The following is a 26,700-nucleotide window of genomic DNA, read 5'->3' as shown; positions in this document are numbered from 1 at the left end:
TCCTATTCCTCTCTCCAAAGGTCTGTCTTTATGGGCCTCCTCCTGCCACGCTCAAACACTTTTTACTTTAACAGTTTTGTCATCGATTCAGTCTATCAGTAATTTGTTTTATATCATGTTATTGTGCAGGACGGAGCTCAGTTGAAATCAACATTATTAGATTAAATTTTTTTTGGCAGGCACTCTGTCCAAAGCATCTTAGAGTACATGCAAACCACGTAGGAGCCAGAGCTGGATATCATTTAAAAAATTGGGTGTATCCCTTTGATCAAATAAGTGAAAGCATTTTGAGTGTCATACTCCTTGTTTTATACTCTTTTTATTCGTCCAACACACGTTTTACTCTCTGACAGTCAGTCAGCTCTGACAACCACGATGTCAAACAAGCAGCTATTGGATCCAAAGGAAACCCTTTTTATTTCTGGTTACACTCTCTTACTCTGAGGCAGAGATTGGACGGCTATAGTCACGATTGGCCGCATTTGCCATGTTGGACCATTTAGGTCGGAAAAGTGCTCTTAACCTCATGTACCAATGCAATGGACTTCTACCATCTTTATGGTCCCGCTCATTAAAATTAATTGTCTGGCTGTAAAAAATAGATTTCCCCTTTTTATGTTGCCTTCTGGATTGTCTTATGTACTTCAGATCTAACATGAGAAATAGCTGAACTTTCATCCTTTCCCCTTGGTGATTCACTTCTTCTTTTTCTTCAATCATATATTTTGTCTCTCTCCCTCTTTCTTTTTTTCGTCAGAGCACTTGGCATTCCTAAAGGGAAGGCATGAGTACATCAAGGCTCTCACTGTAGCAACCAGTCCAAATACACAGCAAAACACATAAATTGTAATGTGCATACTGGGAGAAAATGGCACAGTTTGAAATATTACAGTATAATAGACGGCATAAGATAACTACCTGTTGTTGAATAGGTCATTACTTTTCTATATAGAGTGTTAATTTATATGTAGATCTGTCTAAATAGCTATAGATGTGATTTAATATCAGCGTTATTAGACCCTAAATTTTAAAGCGAGCAAGTCATCAAAAAGTGCCCTCATTTAATAGGGCATACTTTTAAGAGATCTCCTAAAAAGCACGGCCTGCCCCTTTAAAGGTAGGCCCATCAAGCCTCTGCCTTTTGATCAAACCCTCCTACCCCTTTCCCATAGGCATATTTTTTAACACCATCATTAATGAGCCTAACCTCAACATCTCGACCTCTGCGAGGTGACAGCCTGTCTTGTTGGTCCCCGGTTCGAGCCCATTACCACCGGGGTCTGGGAGCGGACACAGCTTTGTAAGGCCCTCAAGTGCCACGCTCCTGTCCATAAAATACAAAGAATGGGGCTCTGGCCTGCTACTCCGCCCTCATTTACCTTTTTGACTTCTTTGTGGACGCCTAGAATTTGTACTTTTATTAGCAGTGGAGGTCAGGTGGGCGAGGTCTTTGGGATTATTTACCCCAGAGTGCTTGTCCCGTTCACAGAAGCACCAACCTGCCCTCGCCTTCACCCTCACCTGGGCAGCTCTGGGCCTGTAAAGCACAAACACAGTGAGAGCAGGTTGGAAAGGAAAGGAGGGGGCACTCTTGATGAGCTCACAGATATCATCACCTCTGAGTGTACTGTATCTCCGCTAGCTTTCACTGATGATTGAAGGGAGATGCTCGGAGCGATGTGTTTTTAAAGAAGCCCCAGGGTTTTTCTTTGGGTCTTCTGTCTGCAGAGTTTACAATCCGCATGGCTGACTCCAAGGCCAAGTGACTCTGCCAGAGCCATCGAGGCTATCTTGTGCTCTTCTACAGCCAAGTAGTACATCTTCTTACTCACCGAGGCCTTATTAACAGAAACTAGAGCTTCTTGTCTGACAAATTCTCAAAAACAGAACCAGGACTCACTGAAGCTTTGGGTCTTATTTTCCACTGTTGGTTGCTGTGAAAAACGACATTAGCAGCTTCCTGGCCAGAGGCCTGTCAGTCCCCCTGCTGCCACAAGTTCTTCTGGTCCTCCCTATTATCTCCCACTCCCTTGGCCTTGCTGTTTGGTCCTTGGCTTTTATGACAGGGTAGGAGAGGGCCATGAGGAAATGAGGTGACCCCAGGGTCACGAGTGGAGTCAGGGGGCTGGAACCGGACCACGGCCCTGCCAACCCCACTCTCTCAGGGCCGGTTCGGGTTGAGGCAGGCAGAGCAAAGGAGACAGGGGGGAGACTGTGGACAGAGTCCGTTCCATCCTTGACCTGAGCATCATATGCCTTTAATTAAGCCAGATTTGAATATGTTTACAAGCCCCAGTAGTCTTAAATCTTCCGGGTCTTTGCCCCCCTTCTGTACCCCTTATTCCACCATCCCCTCATACCTCGAGCCCTTCTTTTTCTTCTTCTCTTTAATATGGTGTCAGACATCTATTTATTATGCTGTTTTAACTGGTTTTCAGGAACGGGTTACAAGCTATTTGGGAATCCACCAAATAGGATTTGAGGGACACCCCTCTAAGATGTTAATCTGTTAGCGATATGAAAGGCCGCTCACCCCACTAAACCTCCCCCCTCCACTGGAACCTGGGGGCCCTTTATGGCCCCATCAGGTAACCGCATGGACGACTTACTGCTGACCTTGTGACCTGGCAGTTGAATCCATATGAGGAGGGAATCTTTCTCTTGTCACGTTCCCTCCTACTCTCTTCACTTCTGCTTCTGTTTCTACCCTCAGAGTTCCTCATGTTCTTTACTATTTGCAGGAAATGAATTAAAATGTGTTAAGTTATCATCTAGCAGATTTTAAAACCATGATTTAGTTCATTGTGTTTTGTTAATCACTCTAATTATTAGGTCTGAAATCACAACATTATCTCATGAGACCATTTAGTTTACCATGTTTTGTTGGAGTTTGGTTGTGTAAGCCATGTGGCACTTTATAATGAGATCTCTTCTTATCTCTTCATCTGTAACAGGCACCATTTATATTCATTCTTTCCCCCCCAACTGGTCTCCCATGTAAAAGATTTACACACAGCTCAGCAGCCTTTATTAGGGAGGTACCAGCGTGTTTGCTATACAACAAAAAGTCCTTCGACTGGCTCCATCATATTAAAAATTTACACGTAACTAAAGAGCTGTTACAATTGGCTTACTAGCATGTTAGTAGCTGAAAAGCTCGCTGCAGAAGGCCTGGTCCCGGGGAGTTGGATGGCTAATTGGATCGGTTGGGTTAAATAAATGTTTGAGTTCTCCCCTGCGCTGGAGGGACCTGGTGGCAGGAGCCTCTCATCTTAGCAAGGAGGGAAAAACAGCGGATGAAAGGGAGAGGAGAGGAAAATAAAGAGGGAAATGAGCTCATTTATAATAAGATCAGATTTATTCTAACTGTATTTTACACACAGGTGTCACAATGTATTTTATACAAGTAATGAGGACAAAAAACTAAAAGATGAAAGTAACAACAGTGTTACTAGCTGCTGTAATATTTACATTTAATGAGAACTTTGTCATTGCAGGTTCCAGATCCAAAGGGGAACCAGTGACCCCACCAGCTACAAGAGCCTGGGTGATTGCTTCCGGACCATCTTCCGCAATGAAGGGTAAGTTATCCAAAACAGTCGTTTCCAACTACAGGACAAAAAAAGTAGAGATGTTTTCATACCATTTTTTCCTTTCCAATTCTGATAACTGAACTTGAGTACCGAGTATCGATCTAATGCTTTATTTTTATGCCTCCGTGCCTACGATAACTATAGCTGGAGGCATTATGTTCTCAGGCTGTCTGTCCATATGTATGTGCATATGTACGTTTGTCCATACGTATATATGTCGCTCCCGTTATTGTGAACGCAGTATCTCAAGACTGCCTTGAGAATTTTTTTCAGATTTGGCACAAATGTCCACTTAGACTCAACGATGAACTGATTATATTTTGGTGGTCAAAGTTCAAGGTCAGTGGGACCTTGCATCCATCTCATTCACGTGAATGTGATTCCTCAAGAACACATGACAGGAACTTCTTTAAAGTTAGCACAAACATTCACTTGGACTCAACAACAAACTGGTAAGATTTGGGTGGTCAAAGGTCAAGGTCACTGTGACCTGGCATCCGTCTCATCTTGTGAACACGATATCTCAAGAAAGCCTTGAGAGAATTTCTTTAGATTTGGCACCAACGTCTACAAGGACTCCACAATGAACTGATAAAAGATTGTGGTCAAAGGTCAAGGTCACTGTTGTCTTGCATCCGTCTCATTCTTGTGGATGTTACCTCTCAAAAAGGCCTTGAGGGAGTTTCCTCAAATTTGGCACAAACGTCTACAAGGACTCAACTGTGAACTGATAAGAGATTGGTGGTCAAAGGTCAAGGTAGTACAAAGCTGTTATTTCTATTTTATTATGTTTTCTTTTGTTTTTTGTTTTGTTTCATTTCGTTTTGTTTTATTTTGTGCTGGTGTTGAAATTGGCAACATTAGTTCCACAACAGTTGTACAATTTGGGCTTTACTGGTGGGACTTTACAGTAATTGGACCGAACACACTCAAACTCACTTGAGTTGCTCACTCACTAAACCAAGGCTTTATAGAGGACTAGTCCAGCTTATTTAACTTGTTTATCACTAAAGCAGCAGTTATACCTCATGTGATTGTAATCAACAAATTGTTTGTCAGACAACCTGTTCTTCCAGGGAATCTAAACAAGACTGCCCAGACTGAAGAGCCTCTCTACAGGCACACTAGATAGCGTCGATGTTGTCGGGACATCTGATTATTTTTTTCTGTCTGCCCCATTATTCAGATAATTGGACAACTTATATAATGAAAATAACGACATAATTATTTGATCAGTGACTGTAATGTGATCACTGAATTTAGAACAGTAGCTTAATGCATTACATTGCAGCATTACTGACAAATGTAATGTGATCACACCAAACACTGGTGTGGACTACATGTGTAGTGAAATGTAATGAGTCATGCTGCTTTATTCAAACAGGTATGTTGGCTAGGTGGTCTAGTGGTTAGAAAGCTGAAAGTGTTACAGGTTTGAATGCTTTTAAAACAGCCGTTGTGTCTGTCAACAGCCCACAGAAATATCCTGCAGCTCTGAGCGTGTCTTATCACTCACTGCACCTCACACTGGAGAAGAGTGCAGCTGTTATTGAATTAATGTAAAACTTCCCCAACTGGAGACAGTCATCCTGCCATGCTCCCTCCTCCTCTGCCTGCACTGTGACAGGACTGTGAGACAGTGCAGGTGCAGGAGAAAGTGGTTGCCACTCGCTCTGTTTACGGCGAGTCGACAGCTTTACAGCGGATATAAAGTTGATCTGCTGCGAGGTGTGAGTGAGCACACGGTGAGAGGCTGCCGCGTGACAGTTGGAAATCCTATGTTGGCTGTAGTTCAACAGACACAGCTATCCTGCTACAGTAGCTGTGCCCTTTTCACCCCACACACAAACACACACACACACCCACACACACACGCACACACTGAAATTGGATGCCTTTGTACCTGCATGCTTTTTGGGTGTGTCCCCTGGGAGTAGGTCCGCATGAATTTCCAGATAACTCTGACACAATAAAATTGTTGCCAAATTACACGGCATCAGCACCATCAACTATGACAGCCATTTGACTGATGGCTCACTCAACAAGGCCGCGGAACACATCGGAGAGTCCCCACAGACAGAAGATCCACTTTCTTGTCGACCAATTATCACTAACAGTATATTTTTGCTGAGGCTGTAATCATTCCCCAGTAGCACATCGCGGATTACCTCCAGGCCAAACCACTTAGTTATAATTTATACAAATAGTGTAAGGCCTCACTGTTGTAGAATTATTATTAAAAATAAACACTTCCCGTCAGCTCATGGCAGGACCGGGCTAACACCAGGCCTCACTCTCTCTCTGAGGTGATGAGGGAAGAAACCTGAGCTCTCAGCTCCGGCTCTGTGATTAAACTGAAGAAAGACATGGAAATGTGCACGTGACACCATCTTTAAGACCGTCTGAACCTGGACACAATAAATGTTGATTTTATGTAGCAGCAGGTCACATTTTAGGCGCTTGTATTAAAGAAATGAGTGTTGCAGGGTGGATTATTTCTGTTAAAAACTCAAACTTATAAATCAAGACTTTTTTAAATCGAGTAAATATAGCATGAAATCCTGTAGCTGTGCTCATAAGTGTGTGACAGTGTGAACTACGCTCACCAACACTTGGTTGGTGTATTGCCTTACAGGCCACGCTCCCTTTTCTGTTGCATGTGGGTGCAGCAGCATGAGCATGTGTTAAGTGTTTCCGTCTGGAGGGAAACAAAAAGACTCTATTCTCGAGCATTCTTTACCAGTGTGGTATCCAGAGACTGGGTCGGGACCCAAAGCACGGCCACAGGAATATTAAAAAGGTCCATGCATTACAGCAGAGCGTGTTGGCCTGCGTACAGTAGATCAGTGACTAATGCCTGGAACTAACAGTGCAGGGTTAAAGGCGGGGGGGTCCACTCCAGCTGGGACCACCCATCCAAAACATATATACATTTATAGAAGTGTGAAGAAGTGCAGATAAGCGTGTCCACCAGATTATATACTCTGTGTTTTGCTACAGTGAAACAGACATGCTTTGTATGGATCATGTTAAAGGAATAGTTCAACATTTCAGGAAACTTCAAGTGTTGATCTCCACCTTGGTTTTTACATGGGTTAAACAGGATACGTGTTAATTAGTGAGCTTCAGAGGTGCTGTTAGTTTGTTCCCTTTGGACAGAACCAGGCTCATTGACTCCCTCTGTTCCCAGTCTTTATGCTAAACTAAACTAACCAGCTGTTGGCATTAACTTCATATTTAGTGCACAGATATGGGTGTCGATCCTTTCATCTAACTCTCAGCAAATATTAAATAAGTGTATTTTAAGAAATGCAAAATTATTCTCTTGACAGCATGTTCTCCATCTGAAATTTTAAAAAGAGGAGCCAGTTTGTTTGAGTAATGTTCTTTATAAAGTAGGACTACGACCAATGATTATTTTCATTGTTGATTTTCTGCATTAATCGATTAGTTGTTAGGTCTTTAGACCCTTTTAGGGCCGATGTCACAGTGACATCATTTTATTAGCTGGAGGTAAAACACAACTCACCACCACAGGGCTGGAGGCAACATAGGACTCTCAAATGTCGTCTTGTTGTGTTATTGGTAGCCAGAATAGAAGGAGTCATGACTCAAAAGTTAAATGTTATCACATACCAGCCGCCACTGCCCGTCACCAAAAACAAAGACAACTATGGTTAAATGCGATAAGACAAAAGGACTGGACGGAGGTGATTATCAAAAATGCTCACATGTGCAGCGCACACTTCATATCAGGTTAGGGGAAATGTATTACCTGTTGTAGGGATGAACAGCATTATGTGTATTAATGGTTATCATGTCCACCTCATCAGAAACTGGGGAGGTATTACAAGGAATATTGGATTTCTCCGTAACACTAACTTTTAGCGCATTAGCAAACATTAGCTTTGATTGCACCTGATCCAGTAAAATGTGATAGTATTAGAGCTGACCAATGTATTCATATTATATCAATATCATGATATGAGACTAGATATTATCTGTATCACTGGTTCCCAGATTTCTCCTTAGTCATTAGTTCAAGGTCCACACAGTTTAATGTATTTAGCGTCATACTTGCGTTAGGCCATGTTGTTGAGCTAGTTTGCTGTCTCTCAAGTAGCTGTCCGTTAGTTACTCACTCTACAGGAAACGGCACTTTGAAAGAACTGCCTTGTGCCCAAATTTCACTGTACTTAGAAAATAAAGTGTGTTTTTTAGAAACTTGATATGTTTGCGAGTCACTTGCGGTCCATTCAGAATGGACCCCCGACCCACTTTTGGACCTCGACCCACCAGTTGGGAACCACTGGTCCACAAATAGCACATTTAATAATATTTTTTTCTTTTCTGTGCTCACTTTAGATATGAATTAATAATCATTTTCTGCCTTGTGATGTTCATGATACACCAAAGCAAGTTTGGTGCCTTTATCTGGTGAATCCTGTTCACTGCTAATTCTGCCCGCATGTCCCCTTCAGTGACAATGTCAAGGTCACATTAGATGCTGGGAAAGTGAAAATATTTGCAGATGAAGCATGTCTGCTTGTTTACATGTTGAAGTGTTCCCTCTGGCGACTCATATTTCCCATGGAGTGGTATTTCCTCAAAGCGGTAGTGTGAAAATTAACAAGTCTGCTGACGGAAATGATCTGTTACTTCATATATTTACACATTTAAACTGTTAGGAAGTCAGAATTTGTGCCTGATGGAAATTATCCGCCAGTTTATGTAATCTTGTCGGTCATGTCAGTGCTATGCTCCTCTCCAGATGGATTGAGGCTGTTAAAAAAGGAAAGGTTTATGAAAATGAAAGACAAATCATACACACACACACAGCCACCCACACACACATTCACCCCCCCCCCCCCCCCCCCCCCCCCCCCCTCCCCTTGCTTTGTGTCAGAGGGTCATTTGTTTAGGAAAGCCAAAAAAGGGACTTAGTGTGTATTTTACATTGGGAGTCAAATAAGGATTCAAATGATGGCCACTCACTAGAGGCCATATTTGCTCTGTAACAAATTTCACTCCTCCTTCATCACCTGGCGGCTCCCCAGCCTGACCACACCCGGGAAATCTGTGGCCACCATTTGCATGGACAAAGAGAGCAGAAGAAGGGTCTTCCGTCTGGCTGAAATAACTTGTTTACACAAATGATTCGAGGGATTCATTTTGGCTTCCATAATTGCTCACTCCAGTATTATTATTACGATTATTATGGCTTAACTTCAGGTGTCAATGACATGGGTTGGCTCTGTCACCTGATCACAAGTGTTTTGATAATTAGATGTGGTTCACTGCTGTTTTTTGGAGGTTACTGTGGATACTGTGTACACTGGAATGGCCCGTCCTTCTTCTCAGGTTATATTCAGGGGAAATGTGTGCCGACAGCAAACATATTTACACTTGGATCCAATCAACCAAGATCATCTCTGTTGACTTGTAGAGAATGTTGTGACAACAGAGCTGGTGCCTCTTGTTCACAAGATACAGTCAGTCACGCCACGTTGTCCTCTTTGTCCACAGACCTGTGTTAAGTATCAATATGAACTCTCTTATACTTTCTCTCTCTGCCTGTAACCTTAAAGCAGCTTTCTGCCATTCTGCTTGGCTTCTATTGTTTTTAATTGGTTAGATGACTTAAAGGATAAGGCTTTAAGTCCCTCTGAAGACGTGCATCTTTAAAACAGGTCATGATAAAAAACTATTCAGTTATTGCAACGTTATGCAGTAACTGGTATTTCTGCGATTTGGCGGCACTCCACTTTCAGAGTGGCACACCAAATTCTGCATGCAGGGTTGCAAACTGTTTCTACTGTGCAGACATAAGCTGTAGTGATTTATCCACGGCTAATGGTTAAAGAAAGACAATGCAAAAGCAGAGTGTGCATCTCTGACAATGTTATTTATAAAGGTGACATAGGCTGTAATGTCATCGATGTCATCCTTGTCTCACGATCAGCGTTATATGCATATGTCGACAAGCTGAGATATTTGGAACTAGTGGATACGACGTCAGAAGCCGAGGAACTATGTCAACTGACAGGGTTAGGGTTGCAACAATATGAAATTTTCACGGTATCATAACCGTCTCAAGTTCAAGTTGAAGTTGTGAGAAAGAATAGTAACATTGTTAACACTGTGCTACATTACAGATTAATACAAAACCGTACTAATGAACCTTCATTAATATAGGCCTATATTTTATCTACAAGTGCACGTCACACACTGAGCAAGCCACCTGTTAATGACGCTGTCGGCTAATGGGCATGTAGCTACTTCCATGTTTCAGACAATACGTCATGTTTGTAGTCGACCAATGAAGATGAGTTTACATATCACCTTGGATTCGTCCTTCACCTTCTCAAAATGATCCCACACTGGATTTCCTGCCCGACATGTTATTAACTAGCCTGTGGAATAACCGCAGGTACCAGCCCTGGAAATTAGGGGCTATACACATGCTGCGCCTTTAACCGCCTGGAAAACAAGAGGTTGGACGCTGGGTGCTACTCTTGTGCCTTTGTGCCAGCTTTCAAGAGCGCAGCGGCAGGTTTGGGTCTGAGGTTGCCAAGCAACCTTAACAAGCATTGTATCGTAGCGTATTTACCTGAAATCCTGAGAGCAGAGCTGATCTTCTAGGCGCTGCTTATAAGTGTGTAGGCCTATCGTCTGTGGGGCAGATGTAAAGCTCTTGGTAGCTCCGCAAAAACTACAAAACACCTAGAGACAAGGATTACATTGATAAAGTTACAGCCAACGTCACAATCACTACAGCTTACATCAGGACAGTATAAACAATTTGCAACCCTTCATTAGTTCAATTGTTGGTTTATACTTGTCCTTCCTCTGGCTGGGTCACGCTCTTTTTTTCTCATTTGCATCATCTGTCTGTGCCATGGTGTCCGTACTAAGAATACTGAGCTAGCTATCTTTTTTTAAAGTCTTTATTTCAGACATGCAACATACAAAGTATCAAAAGAAAACATCAGATGAAGAAAGAAAAAACAGTGCCAAACAGCTGAGCTAGCCATTGTTCCTATTACAAGTCAGTATAATGTTGCATTTACAAATGGCTAAATAGTTAACCAAAACAGGTGGGGCTATGATTTGTAGCAAACACTTTTCAAACAGGAGAAAATAGCATTTGTGGGGACTATTTGAGCTGTGAATTAATACACATTAGCTGCTCCAGTGTGTGTTTACAGTGTATTTTGAATCAACTCCAAATGAACTACACTGCCCTTGTTCATCATAACGAAGGACCGTGTCACCAAGTGCACCAATGTGGCTCATTGATGTGTTTACAGATAGTATTTGGACAACAATGGAGCTCTATGGCCCAGAGAGATGATGTATATCAGGGTTTGGCCTCAGACACAAAACTTCACAGCAGATTAGTTCATTGATATTTTTGGTCTTTTCATGTGAGCTGTTAACGTTGAGTTAAATATAGATTATCAGACTTTATCCTCAAATCTGACCCAGCCTTTAACTATAACAAGGGTGCAGCTAGTGATATCCTCATACCTTAAAAGAAAGGTGACCTCAGAGCGTTTCTTCCGTTTCACCATTACACCTCGCCATAAACACTATTTGTGAGGTGTTTGACCTCGGCTTTGTGTGGTTGTGAACTTGTGAACAACCTACTTATTTTGCATTTTCCGTGACCAGAATATAAACAAGGAAGTGTGGAAATCTGAAAAGCTTTTGACAGCTGGTGACCGCAAAAAAAAACAAAAAAGGTAATTCTGGCATGCAACAAGTTGGTGTATTGTAACACGCTAGTTTGGTTCCCTGCTCTGTAAGAAATAAATTGACACCTCCTTGATCATGTTGTTTACAGCCTGAAACCAGTGTTAGAATGTGTCAAAATAGCCCTCACACTGACATTATATTTTTATATATTATTACACATTATAAATTTAGTTGCCGTAGTTTATATTTTATGGCCCTGAACTATTCCCACTGGCTGGTTGCTTAATCATGCACAGAAATGCTCAAGGGTGGAGATAATTATTTAATTGAACCCTTCAGTGCCATGAACATTTTTATTAGTTCCAAAATGTATGAAGATAATCTTGTGTTTACTCTTGTTAAAGATAAGACCTGTTGTATCTGTTTCACTTTGTGGCGATCCCCTTAAAACAACATGTAGGAAATGAGAAAAGTAGCATGTTGTTGCCAGTGACAGTTTGTTGTCAGCACAACAGCTAATGACTCCAGTTTTCTGATGCTTCAGGTGTGCTGTGTTTCAGGCCTGGGGCCTCCGCCACAGACAGTTTACTGCTGCCCTCTAATTAAATAGATTCATGTGGTTAGAGAGACAAAAACTTTCACAGTAAATATTTGAAAATCAATCAGAAAGTGTCTGTATAATTTTATCTGATTGACAACTTGTCTGACATCATTTGCCCTGTTAGTGTGAGTGTGGGGAAATGCACATGTAAGCTCTTCTGAGTGTATACGAAACATGCTTTGTATCCTCTTTGGAAAACAGAAAACGTACTACTATCTTCTTACATGTATACACCAAAGACCCCTCAGGCCTCTGGGGGGGAACCTCCGCTGTCGTGTTTAACTCTGACTGATGTGACATGGTTCTAATAATGGTTATATTCATGTATGTTGAAAATGTATCTGATTAAATGAAATCCGAAATCTGAAAACATCATACAAATGTCACATTTTGAGGCGGGTTTAGAAACACCAAAATTATGTTCCCAGTATAAAGTCAATCAGATGTGATATATGATAATCCCACAGAAATAGAATTTCTGTTGATAATCCATAAAAATGTATATAAGTTACTGTGTAAATTTAATGCTTGCATGAGATTTATGATAAATAAGGTAAGAAAATGGTGGTCACCAGTTAAAATATTACGTCAACACGTAGCGTTTCAGTAAGGACAGTAAAGGTGCTTTCACACCTGCCCTGTTTGGTTCGGTTCAGTCAAACTCAAGTTCATTTGCCCCCTAATGGCTAAAGTATACTTGTTGCACGAAATGCGTGCACGTGCACTTTTCGTGCACGTTTGGCTGCCACGCTTATTTTGCGGTCGTTTGGCACGTAGACCGCACACTTTGCTGCGAGGTAGCGTGACACATATGTGAGATGCAATATTGACATGAACGCTAGAGGCGCTCGTGCGAAGTATACCTAGAGACTGTGAACGTGAGGTCGGAGGTCATCACAATGGCGGTGAATAATTTTGAAGAGAGGCTGTCGGACCTTGTCCGTAATTATAAGGCATGGTGTGGGTGTTGTGATGCTGTATGTGCAGTTCAATGAGCGACAGTAGCTCATCAAAAGCATCGACAGACATGCGGAAATATTCCCTGTGCTTTTCCTCATTGATTGCTTGCATTGGTAAAACAAGGGAAACAAACTCCCCGTGTGATTGGTTAAGGGGCCGCACATACCATCTCCGATGGCGGCTGAGACGACACCTTTTCCTCTGCCGAGATCTAAACAGCTTTCTTCACTTTTTGCGACCTCTGTGTCTGAGTGCTGCTGTCTGCCCCTAGCGGAGACTACCGCTATCAGGCGTTTTGGTTGCATCGACGAACGTCCGTGGTGCAGCAAGTATACACACAGGTGCAGCACACCGTGTACACGTACGTTTGGCTACGCAGCAAGTATACTTCTCGCTTAAGTGTGGTTCGTTTGGGCAGGTGTGAACACAGCAATCACACTCAGGTGTGCACCAAAACAACCGGACTGAGACCTTCTTGAGGAGGTGGTCTCAGTCTGGTTACAAACAAACTCTGGTGTGGTTCATTTGTGGTGAGAACATGTTCCGACCTGGATCTGAACCAACTGCAGTCACATGACACATTGTTTGGGTTAAACATGAGCATGTTACAGTCCTGGAGGATTATTAATGTGCACCTCCTCCTGTACTGCCTTAATATGCACATTCAGCACATCCAATGCATCAAAACATTGTTTTCTAGTTGGAGCCGCACCTCATTTTCAAACTGTATGGTTTGACTAAAATGAACAATGACAGCAATATAGTCCACGATGTATACCTAGCAACATTACTGCTGTATGCTTTAACTCTATATAAAGATCATTAAAACATTTGTGTACATCTCAGAAACACCCAGTCACATTTCTGTTTACTTTAACAAGTGTGTAAAAAGGGATTTACATAAAACTAACAATCTAACCAGACTGACCATTTACTCTGTAAATATACTTAATAAAATGGATTGCTTACAAATACACTCCCTGTAAAGTGTAGGCATACATCTCTATATACATAACTCACTGTATCATTTTATTATTTTTCCTGCCTCCAAGTACGCTCTAAATCATGGCTGGACGTATGATTGAGCAAAGGCAAACTACCAAATTGACTAAAATTATACAGCTACCGTCTTTTGAAACATCCAGTATATCAAAGTCTGAAATAAACTCTTAAATCATTTCATCCGCAGATTCCTGGAGAACTTGTTTGCCAGGGTTTGTGGTTTAAAAATATATCATGGTAGTCATGGTGCCAAACAGCAGCAATATACTTTCTGTTTCCATTTTGTGAGCTTGGTATTAGTCCTGCAGTCTGTAGTCAGGATTTATCTCAGAGCTGATGTATTAGACTCCACGTATACAGTAGCACTCATAAACAGGCAACTGAGTGTCTCTGCATAGATATATATGTTTTGTGAATTGGCTAAACTGGCCCTTTAATGCACTACTGTAGCAGATGTTATCATTGTATGGTAATTAAGTAGATGCGTAGATTAACTTGGAAAGACTGAACATGACCTGACACTGATAATGCAGCCGTCACAAAGTTATATAAAGACTTGACTGACGCCGTTTATACGTACAATGCTTTGAACAAAAGTGTGACAAATGAATAGATGTAAATGATGGATTCCACAACAGCTAATTGATTTTAACATCTTACAGATATAGATGGGAGCCAATGGGTGCCTTGAATGACAAAATAAATACAGTCGGAGCTGTAAAACATAAAAATAAACACTTTTTAAGCCTCCATGCTAACAGTAGCCGTAGCCGTACGCATTATTTTTCGGGTTGTCCGTCTGGCCCATTCTCGTTAAAGTGATGAACTTTCTTTCTTCAAAACCCCTCGAACTGATGACATTATGGGTAGTCAAAGGTCAACTTGTCTGTCTTATTCTTGTGAACATGATACTTCAAGAACACTTTGAGGGAATTTCTTAAAATTTGGCACAAACATTTACTTGAACTCAACTGAACTAATTAGACTATGATGGTCATAGCTCCAAGGTCAAGGTCAAGGTCAGTGTGACCTTGAATCTGTCCTATTCTCGTGAACACGATATCTCACAAACACCTTCAGGGAATTTCTTCAGACTTGGCACAAACATTTACTCTTACTAAAGAATAAACTGATTAGAAGATTGAAGGTCAAGGTCGGTGTGACCTTACAAAACAAGTTTTTGGCCATAACTCAAGAATACTTGTGCTGGGGCGTCCGTGGCTTAGTGGTAGACCAGGCGACCCATGTACAAGGCTGTTGCCGCAGAGGCCCGGGTTCGACTCAGCTAATTACAACAAAACTTGACATACATGTCTAACAGGATATATTGATGAAGTGATGACTGTTTTCCATGGTTTGCAAAATGGCTAATGTAAGGTAAACTGTACATTATTGGTATTGGATAAAACATGCAAAACCACTGGTATTGTTCTGTAAGGCCAAACTTCTTTTTATATATTGAGATGTTTTTGGATGTTTTTAATGCTTTATTGATAGTGAGTAGACAGATATGAAAGGGGAGAGAGGGGAGGATCTGCAGCAAAGGGCCCTGGTCCACTATCGAACCCTGGCTGTTGCGGTATGGACTCGACTAAATGGTACGCACTTTACACAGTAAGCTATTAGGGTGTCATGTAAAGCTTAACTCCTTAGTCATGTCACTTCTTTCAGTTACAAACAAACTCTGGTGCGGTTCATTTGTAACCAGCTCAAGACCACCTCTATATAAGTTTGGTTGTTTTGGTGTGCACCTGAGTGCGATTGCTGTGTTCACACCTGCCCAGACAAACCTCACTTAGAGGGTAAACAAACTTGAGTTTGATTGAGCCGAACCAAACGGCAGGTGTGAAAGCACCCTGAGGTAACAAAAACATGATTCTTACTTTCAAGTCATTATAAACTAATGAAAACATAGTTATGACTGTTAGATTCCATTTCTGCCAAGAGATGCCTCTACATCCTACACAATGGACCTTAAAATAAACATGATAAAAAACAGCAGCAGTCACTAATATCTACAGTAATAAAAGTCATTTAAAAAGTTTGATGATGGAATAAAAGATCTCTTGAAGATGTTTCTCGTTGTTGCAGGTACCCTAAAATATACCGTCTTCCTGCATAACATTTTATTTCTGTCTCCACAGAGTCTTTGGCTTCTATAAAGGGATCCTGCCTCCGATCCTGGCGGAGACACCAAAGAGAGCAGTTAAGGTGAGATAAAGGATGTTTATCCATAGAAAACCACAAAGCTTCTCGCACTCATGCAATGCTCCGGCTCCAGTTTCACCTTGAACTGCTCCACTGCTACATGAAAACACTCTAACCGCAGTTGCTCTAACATGGAACACATATGTTGGTTAAACACATGACGTCCGTCAGCCATGTCTGCCTCCTCAGCCACTCCTATTTGTTCTGTAGGCCTACTTAATATTGACTTACAAGCATTTTGTCCAAGCCTTTTCCTGAGCCGCCATCTTTTGATATGTGCTTAGGAAGGCTTTCAACATTTTAGGGGCTGACGGGGCACAAATGAGGCCTGATGCATGGCATGGAGCTGCTCTGTAATGAGATACTGGAGAGGAGAATGTGTGAACTTTAAAAATAAGCACTCACACTGAGAAGATGGGGTAATCGCTCACACAGCTAACAAAGCTGGCTGATGGTGAGAAATGTCTGGAACAAGGGATTAAAGCAAATTAAAGCTCCGATTAAAATGCCTCTGCTGGCGTTTTGCCCTTTGCTCGGATAAACAAATCAGTTGATCTGTCTGCGTTAGACTTTTCTCTTTCCACACAGATTGTGGTCTCAACATAGTGTGTTTAGCCAATGCTCACCCGAGTTCCCCTTTCCTCCTGCGTGTTTTTAAGGTAGCAGCTTTTAATAATGTGTGTACGTTGGGTGTGTTTGTGTGTGGAGATGTCAGTTTATGAATGCACTGTGACTTTCTGACAGTTTGTTTGTCCTGATCTTCCCTCTGCAGTTTTTCACCTTTGAGCAGTACAAGAAGTTGTTGAATTTGACCCCTTTGTCTCCTGGTGTGGTGAGTATCTACACACAGAAACACCTGAATACACTCTCACCTGAAAAATAAACACTCACACACAGGACCAGGAAGAGTGTTACACCCAGTGTCAAAAATCAGCGTTTTAGCTCAGGTGCCAAAGGCTGGTAAAACAAAGACAAATGCCAAGAATAATTTTACTGGGCAAGTTAATTAATGTAAATCAATGCACATTTGTTAAAGCACAGGTTTATATACTGTGTCATGTACAAATACAAGTAATGCATGAGTACGCTTAGAGAATTTACTCCACATTTACATGTTTCTTCTTCTGTTCCTACTACTCCTGGCCTAAAAAATCATTCACTCTGTTTTGTGAGAGGGTTTTGTGAGAGTTTACTATTGTGGCAAATATAAAGTTTGCATAATGGCAACTTTACTGACTTAACGAGTCTTCTCACATTGGACCGGATAAAAAGTAAACTTCTCAAGTGGGGTTTAAACGAGGAGAGCCGGGACAACGCTGTTTCTTAGAAATGTCTTAATTACGTTGTTGTGGCAAAGTAATCGCTTCCTGGATTATGTTCAGAGACGACGTGTCTTTCAGTTAAGGAAACACTATATTCATGCACCATGTAGGCTTTGGACGGAGGCGGTTGGGGAGGATGGTGGGCATACAAAGAGCAGGGAAGTGACACCAGAAATTTGAGTTCATGTCCGGACTCCTGTCTTAGGTTTAGGCAACAAAAGCACTTTGGCAAAGGTAAGGGGAAGATTGTAATTTTGATTAAATGTTAATAATAAAAAAATAATAATTATGCTGTAGTCACTATGTGTGGATAAAGTTATAATAATTGTAAGATTGCCTATTGTGGTGGAAAACAACTGAAACATGTTCAGTATCAATATTTTTGCGACTTGCTAGACATATTAATTAGCAGTTAGCATTCTTTATGGTATGCCATTCAAACTCCTAAATAAACTCCAATACATCCAGAACTCCGCTGCCCGTCTGCTCACCCATTCCCGATCCCGCGATCACATCACCCCTGTCCTCCTGAACCTCCACTGGCTCCCTGTCCCACAACGCATCCAATTTGAATTCCTTCTCCTCATTTATAAAGCCCTCTGTAACCAGGCCCCCTCCGACCTCACTGACCTGCTCCACCGCCACACTCCTTCCCACAGCTTCCACTCCTCTGATGCCAACCTCCTGACTCCACCACTATTATTAACATCTCCTCATTACATAAACAGAAAATGTATTTCTGTTAATATACAACATATTTGCTGTTCCAGATTAGTTAGACTCACAAGTCAGTCTTTAGACGCTTTGCTTAACTAAAGACTGATGACTTTCTCCCTGATTTTGTGTTTAGATGGGCGGATACAATTTCAGAGTTTAAAAAACTCCCTACGTTGCAGAACCAATAGTAAATCTGCAGGGCGGTCCTTCGGTGGCTCGCTGAACTCTTGTGCTCGTAAACATAGTCCCACTAGAAACACGTGTAGCGGTACAAAATGGCTCAGCCATGCTTGCAGAAAACGCCGTCAAAGTTAGTGATGTTTGTCGCGTTTGCGGCGACACATTCTCGCCAACTAAAAGAAACAAACATAATCTTTTACAAGGCCATGACTCATCCGTCCGGCCGGACTATAGAGGGAATCGCCTTGTAAACAACAAGGCGATCACATTTTTCACATCACTGTATCACCGTTTAGACTAATCCGATGTTTGTAAAGTCTATAAACACAATGATTGAACAAACATTACTATTTCTGTGTGCACGTTTAGCTGGGCTAACCGTTAGCTGTTAGCCGTTAGCGGGGTCTGTAATAGGTAATAACTCATTAAACGGTCCGTGAAAAAAATATCTTTTCCAGCGGATATCTTAGTTACAACATGATTGAGCTAGCAAAGCAGTTTTGTGTTGCTATGTGTGGTATTTATTCAGTTTTGGCAAATCACGATGTCTAGAAAGCATCAGTGGCTGCAGCTGACAGGGACAGCTAACAGCAGCAGCAAAGCTAACATCAGGACGTCATCTGTTAAAAGCCTCCCGTTGTCGGATACGACATGAAACTACTCCAGTTAGCTCAATCATGTTGTAACTAAGACATCCGCTGGAAAAAATATTTTCTTCACGGATGAGCACACGTTTGATAAAACGGAGTTAAATCTCTCGGCATCCATTTTCAAGCTCTCTGTGTGTTTGTTTCCTTGCGGACGAGAAAAGGGGGAGCGCACATTTCCGAGAAGGCGTGTCCTTTTCAAAAATGCAAGAGGCGTTGCTTTGTTGCCGGCCGTTTTCGCCGGTGTGTTAAACACACTTTAGAAAGGAGTGTCCCCAGACTATCAGAAGGCGGAGATCTCTGATTGACTGGTGGCGAGACTACAGATTAGTTGTATATAAACGTAATTTGTAGGAGACAGGGCTGACCTGTAATGACACGTTTGTTAGGCGTTAAGCACATGTGAAGTCATCCTTAATGGCTGACGGACACATTGAAATACAGGTAACTGAATAAAGATATCTAACCAACTTAAATGCATACCAATTTGGGTCCAATTTAACCTGCACTACATTGTTATTTAACAAAAAATACCATGACTGTCAAACCAACTGGAGTAAACCACATAACAAATGTTGAGTGAGATTCTGCTGTAAGATTGTAGTTGTAGTAAAATGCTTGATTACAAATGTCAGTGTGAATCAGGTTTCATACTTCTAAAGCTCCAGTTTTAGGAGTTAGACATATGAAGTCTTGCATTCAAAATCAGCTGATCAGGGCGGCACCATGAGCTCATGTTCCTGCCCAAACCTCCACTGTATCAGCTTCATTCCAGGCATCAGAGCTGCCAGAGGAAAAGTTTGGTGTCAGTACAACTGGCAGCTTGTCAGGAGCCATTTTTTTATTGCAGAGGCATTGTTCTGATTTTTATGGGCTCCAAGTGTGAGTCAATGTGTAATGTTTAGCATGAGCAAATATAATCTTCCAGAAACATTACAAGTCAATGCAAATACATTTTTTACTGATGGCATGCTGTCTGTACTGTGAATATGAGGAGAGTTTTGCTTCGGATCTTTATTCCATCACGTTGGATTTGAAATGTAACAATGACTATTATAGTTAGGTGCGTGCTTAAAGGATTACTTCATCCACAAAATGACCATTTGGGTGAATTTTTCTATAACTCACCTGTAAAAAATTTTATTAAGGCTTAAAGTTATGCATAATTATGGGCGAGCCATTATAACTGACAGGCTGTCTGCAAGGCCACGCTACAGTCCATGAGTCAGATCTACCCCTCATTCCTCCACAGCTCCACCCACTCTCCAAATATGGTCACTTCCGGCAGTGGTCGAAGTGCCAATCTCAAGGCTTCAGAACAGGAGTTCACAAACCAACGGGTGACGTCATGGTGTCTATGTCTATTATTTTGTACAGTCTGTATTTATAATGGATCGTTTGACAGCGGCCATGTAGGACCGTTGGCAAAAGTTTTAGGCATGGCAGAAATCCAACCGATCATCTAACAAGCCAGATTGTTTATCTTTCAGGCAATTAATTGGGTGCTGTCACCCTCCTCACACTGCAAGTCAAACAACAAACAATCCAGCATGTAATTGACCAAATTCTAAAATTAGTCGAGCTTAACAGTGTCTGCCAATTTCAGACTGAGCGGTTGTATGTTTACAAACTAGTAGTACTCAAGGTAAAAATGAATAAGAGCTTGAAAGACCAAAAAACCTTTTAAAGCTGAATTTCGTCACTTAAACCTCAAAGTCATTGTTTCATTTGAATCCATTGTGGTGTAGTGAAGCCAAAATAATTACATACATTACGCTGTCCTAACAAACAGACTCTGCTGTATGTTTGCTCGGCGGTTATTAATTCTGGAGACTGGTTACACCTCAGGCCATGAATCTACAAGTGGTTTCATCCTTCTTGACCAGCCTGGTTTCTGTTATATTGAGTCAGAGTTTTAAGCTAGACAGATCTGTGTTGCCGGGGTGCGGTCACCACACTCCGCCTATTCAGGTGGCAGCCAAGTGTCAGGAGTGATGGATGGCTTACCTGTAACTCAGCGCGGAGGCCGCCCCAGCACCGCACATATCCTCGTCTTGTTTTCACAGCCATTGGTGGAGAAATGTTTACCTGTCCCATCCATCATGCTCTCCACCTCCTTCTCTATCTCTTCATCTTCCTCTTCCTCAAGTGCCTCCAACCCCATTTACCCCAGAGGCCCTCGCCTATCAAGTACTGTAATCACATCAGATCATTAGTGCAAGTGAATTACAGATTGGTTCTGAATGGCTCTCACTCTCCTATTCAGTGTGGCACAGCTGAATGCCTTCACTCTGATTAATGAGGACACACACAGTAATAATACAAATAAGGAATTAAAACGTGGCTGGCTGGCTGTGTAAACATCGCGAGGCATGTCTGAGAGGATGGGTCCTGGGGCCCTGACAGCAGGATAAAGAGGCAGGAAGAGTAATGAGCTAAAGACACGTTCTTGACATGTTCCCATTACGCTTCTCTGCATGCACACATGCACACACACATGCACGCCCACACACTTATACAGTCCCATGCAAATCCATGCAGTTTTCAAAAAGTCCCCTATTAATTACATGTCAGGGTTAAATATTTACAAGTAGGTAGTGGTTGTTCTTACCTCTTATATCGCATCGGGTGGCACAAAATAAATTAAAGTAGAATTTTTATTTTTTTCTTCCTTTAACTGAATTTTCCACCTTTTAATAATGAATCTTAAACAGCTTGCTACTCACGTTCCTATTTTCTCTCCTTTCGTTCACCTTCTTCTGCCTCCTGTAAGTCATCCAACTTCTTGTCAAGTGATAACAAACACAGGTGTCTCGTGTGTCTTCAAGCATTTGTCAGATGACCACAATGACAGACATGACAGAAACAAATGTCGACTTTAGACAGGAAGAAGACTCGGGGAACGAGTTTCTGAAAGCGAAACTTCGATTCAACGTCAAGCTCTGGCAGCTCAGTCTGATAGTTGTCCTCATTAGTTGCGGTTACACGGACTATATTTCTTAAAGTGGATTAAATCATCCTGATCAGAGATTCCAACTTAACTGTTTATACTAAACAACACTAAACAAAATGATTTGATAAGATGCGTATTTACACACCTCAAAGCGTGTCATCTGAATATAACTATTTGACTTGCACAACATGGTTTCAGCTGCTGTGAAGTGTCCAATCTGCCTGACATATAACACAAGGAGAAGGTGTTTTCCCACCTTTTTTGAGAAGATTCAGTTCATTCAAGTGTAGAAGGAGAGGACGTTCTTTCATCCGTTAATACAGTTTAGTAATAAGTAACGTAAAGTGTAACCCAGGTTATTTTCTGTACCAACAAATAACAGATGTCCCCTAAATACTTCACATGCAGACTACTACCGGCGTTCCCTAAACGTGTCATATACAGGCCACTGCTACAGGTAGCGATAGACGATTATGTCCAGCAATGCCACTCCTGTAGCGACGTTACACAAGGCTACTGTTTCTATCAGAGAATACATTTATTAATCAGAGCACTCACATAAGAACGCAACGGAAGCGCGTTGCATTCACTGTATAAATAAAAATAGCTACACATTATCTCGTAATTACGAGATCTTATGTTGTAATTACGGGATCTTATGTTGTAATTACGACTTATCTCAATGTGCTTCCGTAGTCTACAGATATAATGATTTTATTCTGAAAAACATTGACTGGAAGTACTGTCCTTGTGTTTCTCGGTGGACTCACCTTACAAATCAGCTAACATTAATGTTATTATGGAATCAGCGAAAGGCCTTATTGTAGTACAACATCAGGATCTCTACAAGATCTCATAATAACGACATAAGGTCTCATAATTACAAGATAATGTGTTGTTTTATTATTTATTCAGTGAATGTAATACGCTTCCATAGATGCAGCACTAGCAGGGCGCTAAATATTTTTTTAATTTATAAACTCTGTCAAAATCAACACAGGAAGGCGCGCAGAAACAGCTGTTGCAGCATGTCGTGATAATGTAACTGAGGGCACATTCAATCTCAAAATGTTTTGCTATGGTTTCCGGGTTGAATGATATGAGACGGTGTGCAATGGGCTTTGAGGTACGTTTTCTTTTGTTTGGTGGGTGTGTCAGAGGTGGTACCCAATCAGCAATGTCTAGTAGATCTTTACCTAATGTTCTTTTTTGTTGTTATATTTTACACTAAACATATGTCCCCATGCTAATAAAGCCCCTTTAAATTGATTGTAATTAAACCCCACTGTACTAAAAGGCAGTGCGATTGCAAAACACGACAGTGTTCAACGTACCACTGTTTCTGTTGGTATAAATGTTTTGCTACATTTTGTCAGGGCTGCCCTCATGTTACCTCCACATGGGGCAAACATGCACAAATGAAATATATGTATTTATTCCAATGAGAGAGAAACAATCAGATTAAGTGTTCACACGGTCATTGGGCGCTAATATTTCCTATTAAAGGGGTTATCACAAGGTTTACACCACCTCTTTCAACCCCATTGAAAATTTCTTACGATTTGATGGGCTCACACCAGGTTCTTCCTGTTGAGGTGGTCACATAAGACTTTTTTGTTCTGATTATTAGATGAATATTTAGGTCCAAATAAATCAATTATTGTTTAAATCTGTTTTGCCTATTCTGCTCTGTCTCTACCCAAATATTATCTCCACATTCTCACTTCAAAATCACATCGATCTCTCCTCCAGGCGCTGTCTGTAGCAGGGCTCGGCGCAGGCTTGACTGAGGCTGTTGTCGTCAATCCGTTCGAGGTGGTGAAAGTCAGTCTCCAGGCCAACCGTGACGCCTTCAAACAGGTTGATAGAAATAATATGTTGTAATATGCTCTTTTCTGTGAATGCCCAGTGGGGTTTTTTTGTCAGCATGTGACATTTTCTTTGAATTCATTCTCTCCAATACAGCAACCGTCTTCATTCGCTCAAGCAAGGCACATAATTAATACAAACGGATTTGGGCGGAATGGCCTGAATAAAGGACTAACATCGACACTGGGACGCCACGGAGTTTTCAACATGATCTACTTTGGCTTCTACTTCAACGTCAAGGATGCTATTCCCACCAACCCGGTAATATGCCAGTCAAAATCTATGATCACACTGCTGTTTTGATTTTAGGGACAAATGCAGCCAAAGCCAAATGACAGACGCACCACTCCAGCTTTGCTTTGGTGTTTGTAACCTTGACTACACCTCGTTTCTTGCTAACTTCAGGCTATATGATATGCACATGTCCCAGCCACCTCGCCAGTGGGGAATTGCAAGTGTTTGACAGTATGATTAGTGATCCTGACTGCCATGGCAAAGAGGAAGCAGAAATCAGAGAGGAGCTTGTAAGATCAGCCCTGCTAATACCTCCGCTGTTTGCTCGTCATAACATCCTCAAAGTTTCAGATTACACATCCGGCAGCGCCTGATGGCCCAAACAAAAGTTAATTTTGTTTAATGGAAACGTTACCATACGCCAGCTCCACATGTACAAACCGGAGCATTAGATTAACTCCGATGAACTAATTGGAAGCAGACAACAGTACTATTTTCAAGACAAGGTTACAGTGGGAGCCCGGGCGCTGCTATATTTTCAACATTTTTCCAGTGACGCATGGTGTACAGAGGAGCAAGTGGTCATCCTCTGTGAATGATAATTATGTGGCTGGATGACCCAAATAGCTCTCTTCTTAGATTGTGGCCGTCGCTTTTGGGAATGATCCATCGGTATGTACGGTGAAGGAATGATCCTGTTTGTGAGAGGCTAACGACGGCTATTGTTGAGGCAGCAAAGAATAAATACTGCGGCCACCGACAGCTCACAGGCTGAGCTGATAGTGGCGTTTCTCCAAAGCCCTTTTGTCAGCAACATGAGCAATGAGCTTGCAACTCAAACATGTCCATAGTCAAATGAAGTTGGCCGAGCTCAGGCTTCTCTCACATCTCTATTTTAATAGTGCGGAGGAGGCAGATAGCACACTGCCATCATTCACAAGTGAATGTGTGAGGAGATGTTTGCTTAAGGCTGTTAGGAAGTGGGTTGATGGGTGTACTTAGGCCGCGGGTATGTCGCCCCCTTCCCCACATCCCACTTGAAAAAAACAGAAGAAGTGGGATTAGCTGTTGATTTACCTCGGCTCTCAGGGTGTCCACCCGCTTGAGAAAGGCCTGGACCAGAGAGGCTGCTGTCATTTGTAAAAATATCCCGGCCAATTAGCTGTCAGAGCTCTCTGAGTCTGGGCTTCTTTGGTACAGTAATACCCCTGTGCCGAGTCACAGCCCAATTACCCAAATTGTCCCCATATGCCTCCCCAGTCTGCCTGCATGCACCCTGTTTATAAATCCTCTGTCTTGGCTCCCCCAAAGAACATGTGCTTCTGCTCAGCCAATCAGAGCGCTGCACCACAGTCAGGAAGCACTAATCTGCCCCCCGCTACCATAAAATGATCAGGGCTTTCATGCCAGCTTTGCAATCATATGCACAAGCCCCCTCATGCTCTCCCCCCTCTTCTACTCACATATACATACACATAATGTCTCACCACTTACTTAGTCAACTCCGGGGCACTACTTTCTCTCTGGTGCTATAAGTCTTATTTACAACTTATGTTTCGTGCAATGATATTTAACACCTGGTGCCCACTCTGGAAATGTTTCCAGTAAAATGGTGCTTGTTGAACATACTTACCAGGGTTTAGTGTTAATGTTTTTTTTCTCACTTGCCACACATGAAAGGGTCAGAAAAATACTCACCTGAACTCAATTTTTACCTGCGCCTATAATAATCGTTTTATTTATTAACAGTTATCAGATAACAAGAAAGACCAAAGTTAATTGTCATGAGAAACAACCCCGATTTAACTTGTGACAAACTGTGCAATACATAGTCGGAGCTAAGCCAACATCCTCCAGCGCCACCCAACATAACTCCTGTTTCCAGGATAAGTGAAACTTTTTCTTTACTCACCACCATTTTCTTGCAAGTGCTTAGTCGGCACTGCGCATGTGCAATTCTCAACAGAGACGAGCAGCGAGAAGGCTTTCTCCTTAGCTACATCCATCATCAGCTCTGGAGAAAACAGTGTTTAGTTCTCTTTTATTATTTCTCCGATTGGACACGTTAGTTGCTCGAGTTACTTGCCCCCAAACTATTGGGCACTCCTTATTGTTGAGTCCTTTATACTTTATTTTAATCTTGTATCCCTTCTTCTTTACCAGGACCCCACCCTGGAGTTCCTGAGGAAGTTTGCCATTGGCCTGGTGTCGGGGACCATCTCCTCCTGCGTTAACATTCCCTTCGACGTAGCCAAGAGCCGCATCCAAGGCCCCCAGCCTGTGCCCGGAGAGATCAAGTACCGCACCTGCTTCCAGACCATGGCACTGGTGTACCAGGAGGAGGGGTACGAGCAAAGGGGGGGTTAAGCAGAGGATCAAAAGTAAAAAAAAATTAAAACACTGGCACTGATGGGTCCAAGAATTAATGAGGCACTTTGTCTGTTTTGTTAGCAATTGATAGTTGGTTTTCTGCCAAGCTAGCTGTCAGAGAAGACAAATGTAGCAGCTGCAGCTACATGTTAGCAAGGTTTGATTGTGCAGCGTGAGTTTCCTGCACTAACTACAGAGGAAGTGTACGAACAGCTTAATGCAAAGCTGTGATCCGATGAATGGAAACCAAATAGTGACGTTACATTCTGGGCCGTGTTCCCCACGTGTGTGATCATACATCTCTGCAGTCTGTCAGACGTACAGTAAATGTTAACATATTTTCGAG

The 26,700-nt window shown here is 42.0% G+C and overlaps 1 protein-coding gene across 1 annotated transcript in view; it reads left to right on the top strand.

The window, feature by feature from the left end:
* Positions 1–26,700, top strand: part of slc25a21 (solute carrier family 25 member 21) — a 131,135-nt gene that overhangs the window by 98,585 nt on the left and 5,850 nt on the right. Inside the window, exons 4-9 of the mRNA XM_050061723.1 lie at positions 3,498–3,581; positions 15,999–16,065; positions 16,835–16,894; positions 23,634–23,741; positions 23,847–24,011; positions 26,148–26,329. Of these exons, the coding sequence (XP_049917680.1) occupies positions 3,498–3,581; positions 15,999–16,065; positions 16,835–16,894; positions 23,634–23,741; positions 23,847–24,011; positions 26,148–26,329 (666 nt within the window). The remainder of the gene's footprint in view (positions 1–3,497; positions 3,582–15,998; positions 16,066–16,834; positions 16,895–23,633; positions 23,742–23,846; positions 24,012–26,147; positions 26,330–26,700) is intronic.

The sequence above is a fragment of the Epinephelus moara genome, chromosome 14 (genome assembly GCF_006386435.1).
Source record: "Epinephelus moara isolate mb chromosome 14, YSFRI_EMoa_1.0, whole genome shotgun sequence".
NCBI lineage: Eukaryota > Metazoa > Chordata > Actinopteri > Perciformes > Serranidae > Epinephelus > Epinephelus moara.
Note: the sequence above shows the minus strand (reverse complement) of the source record. Positions and strands in the feature narration are given on the sequence as shown.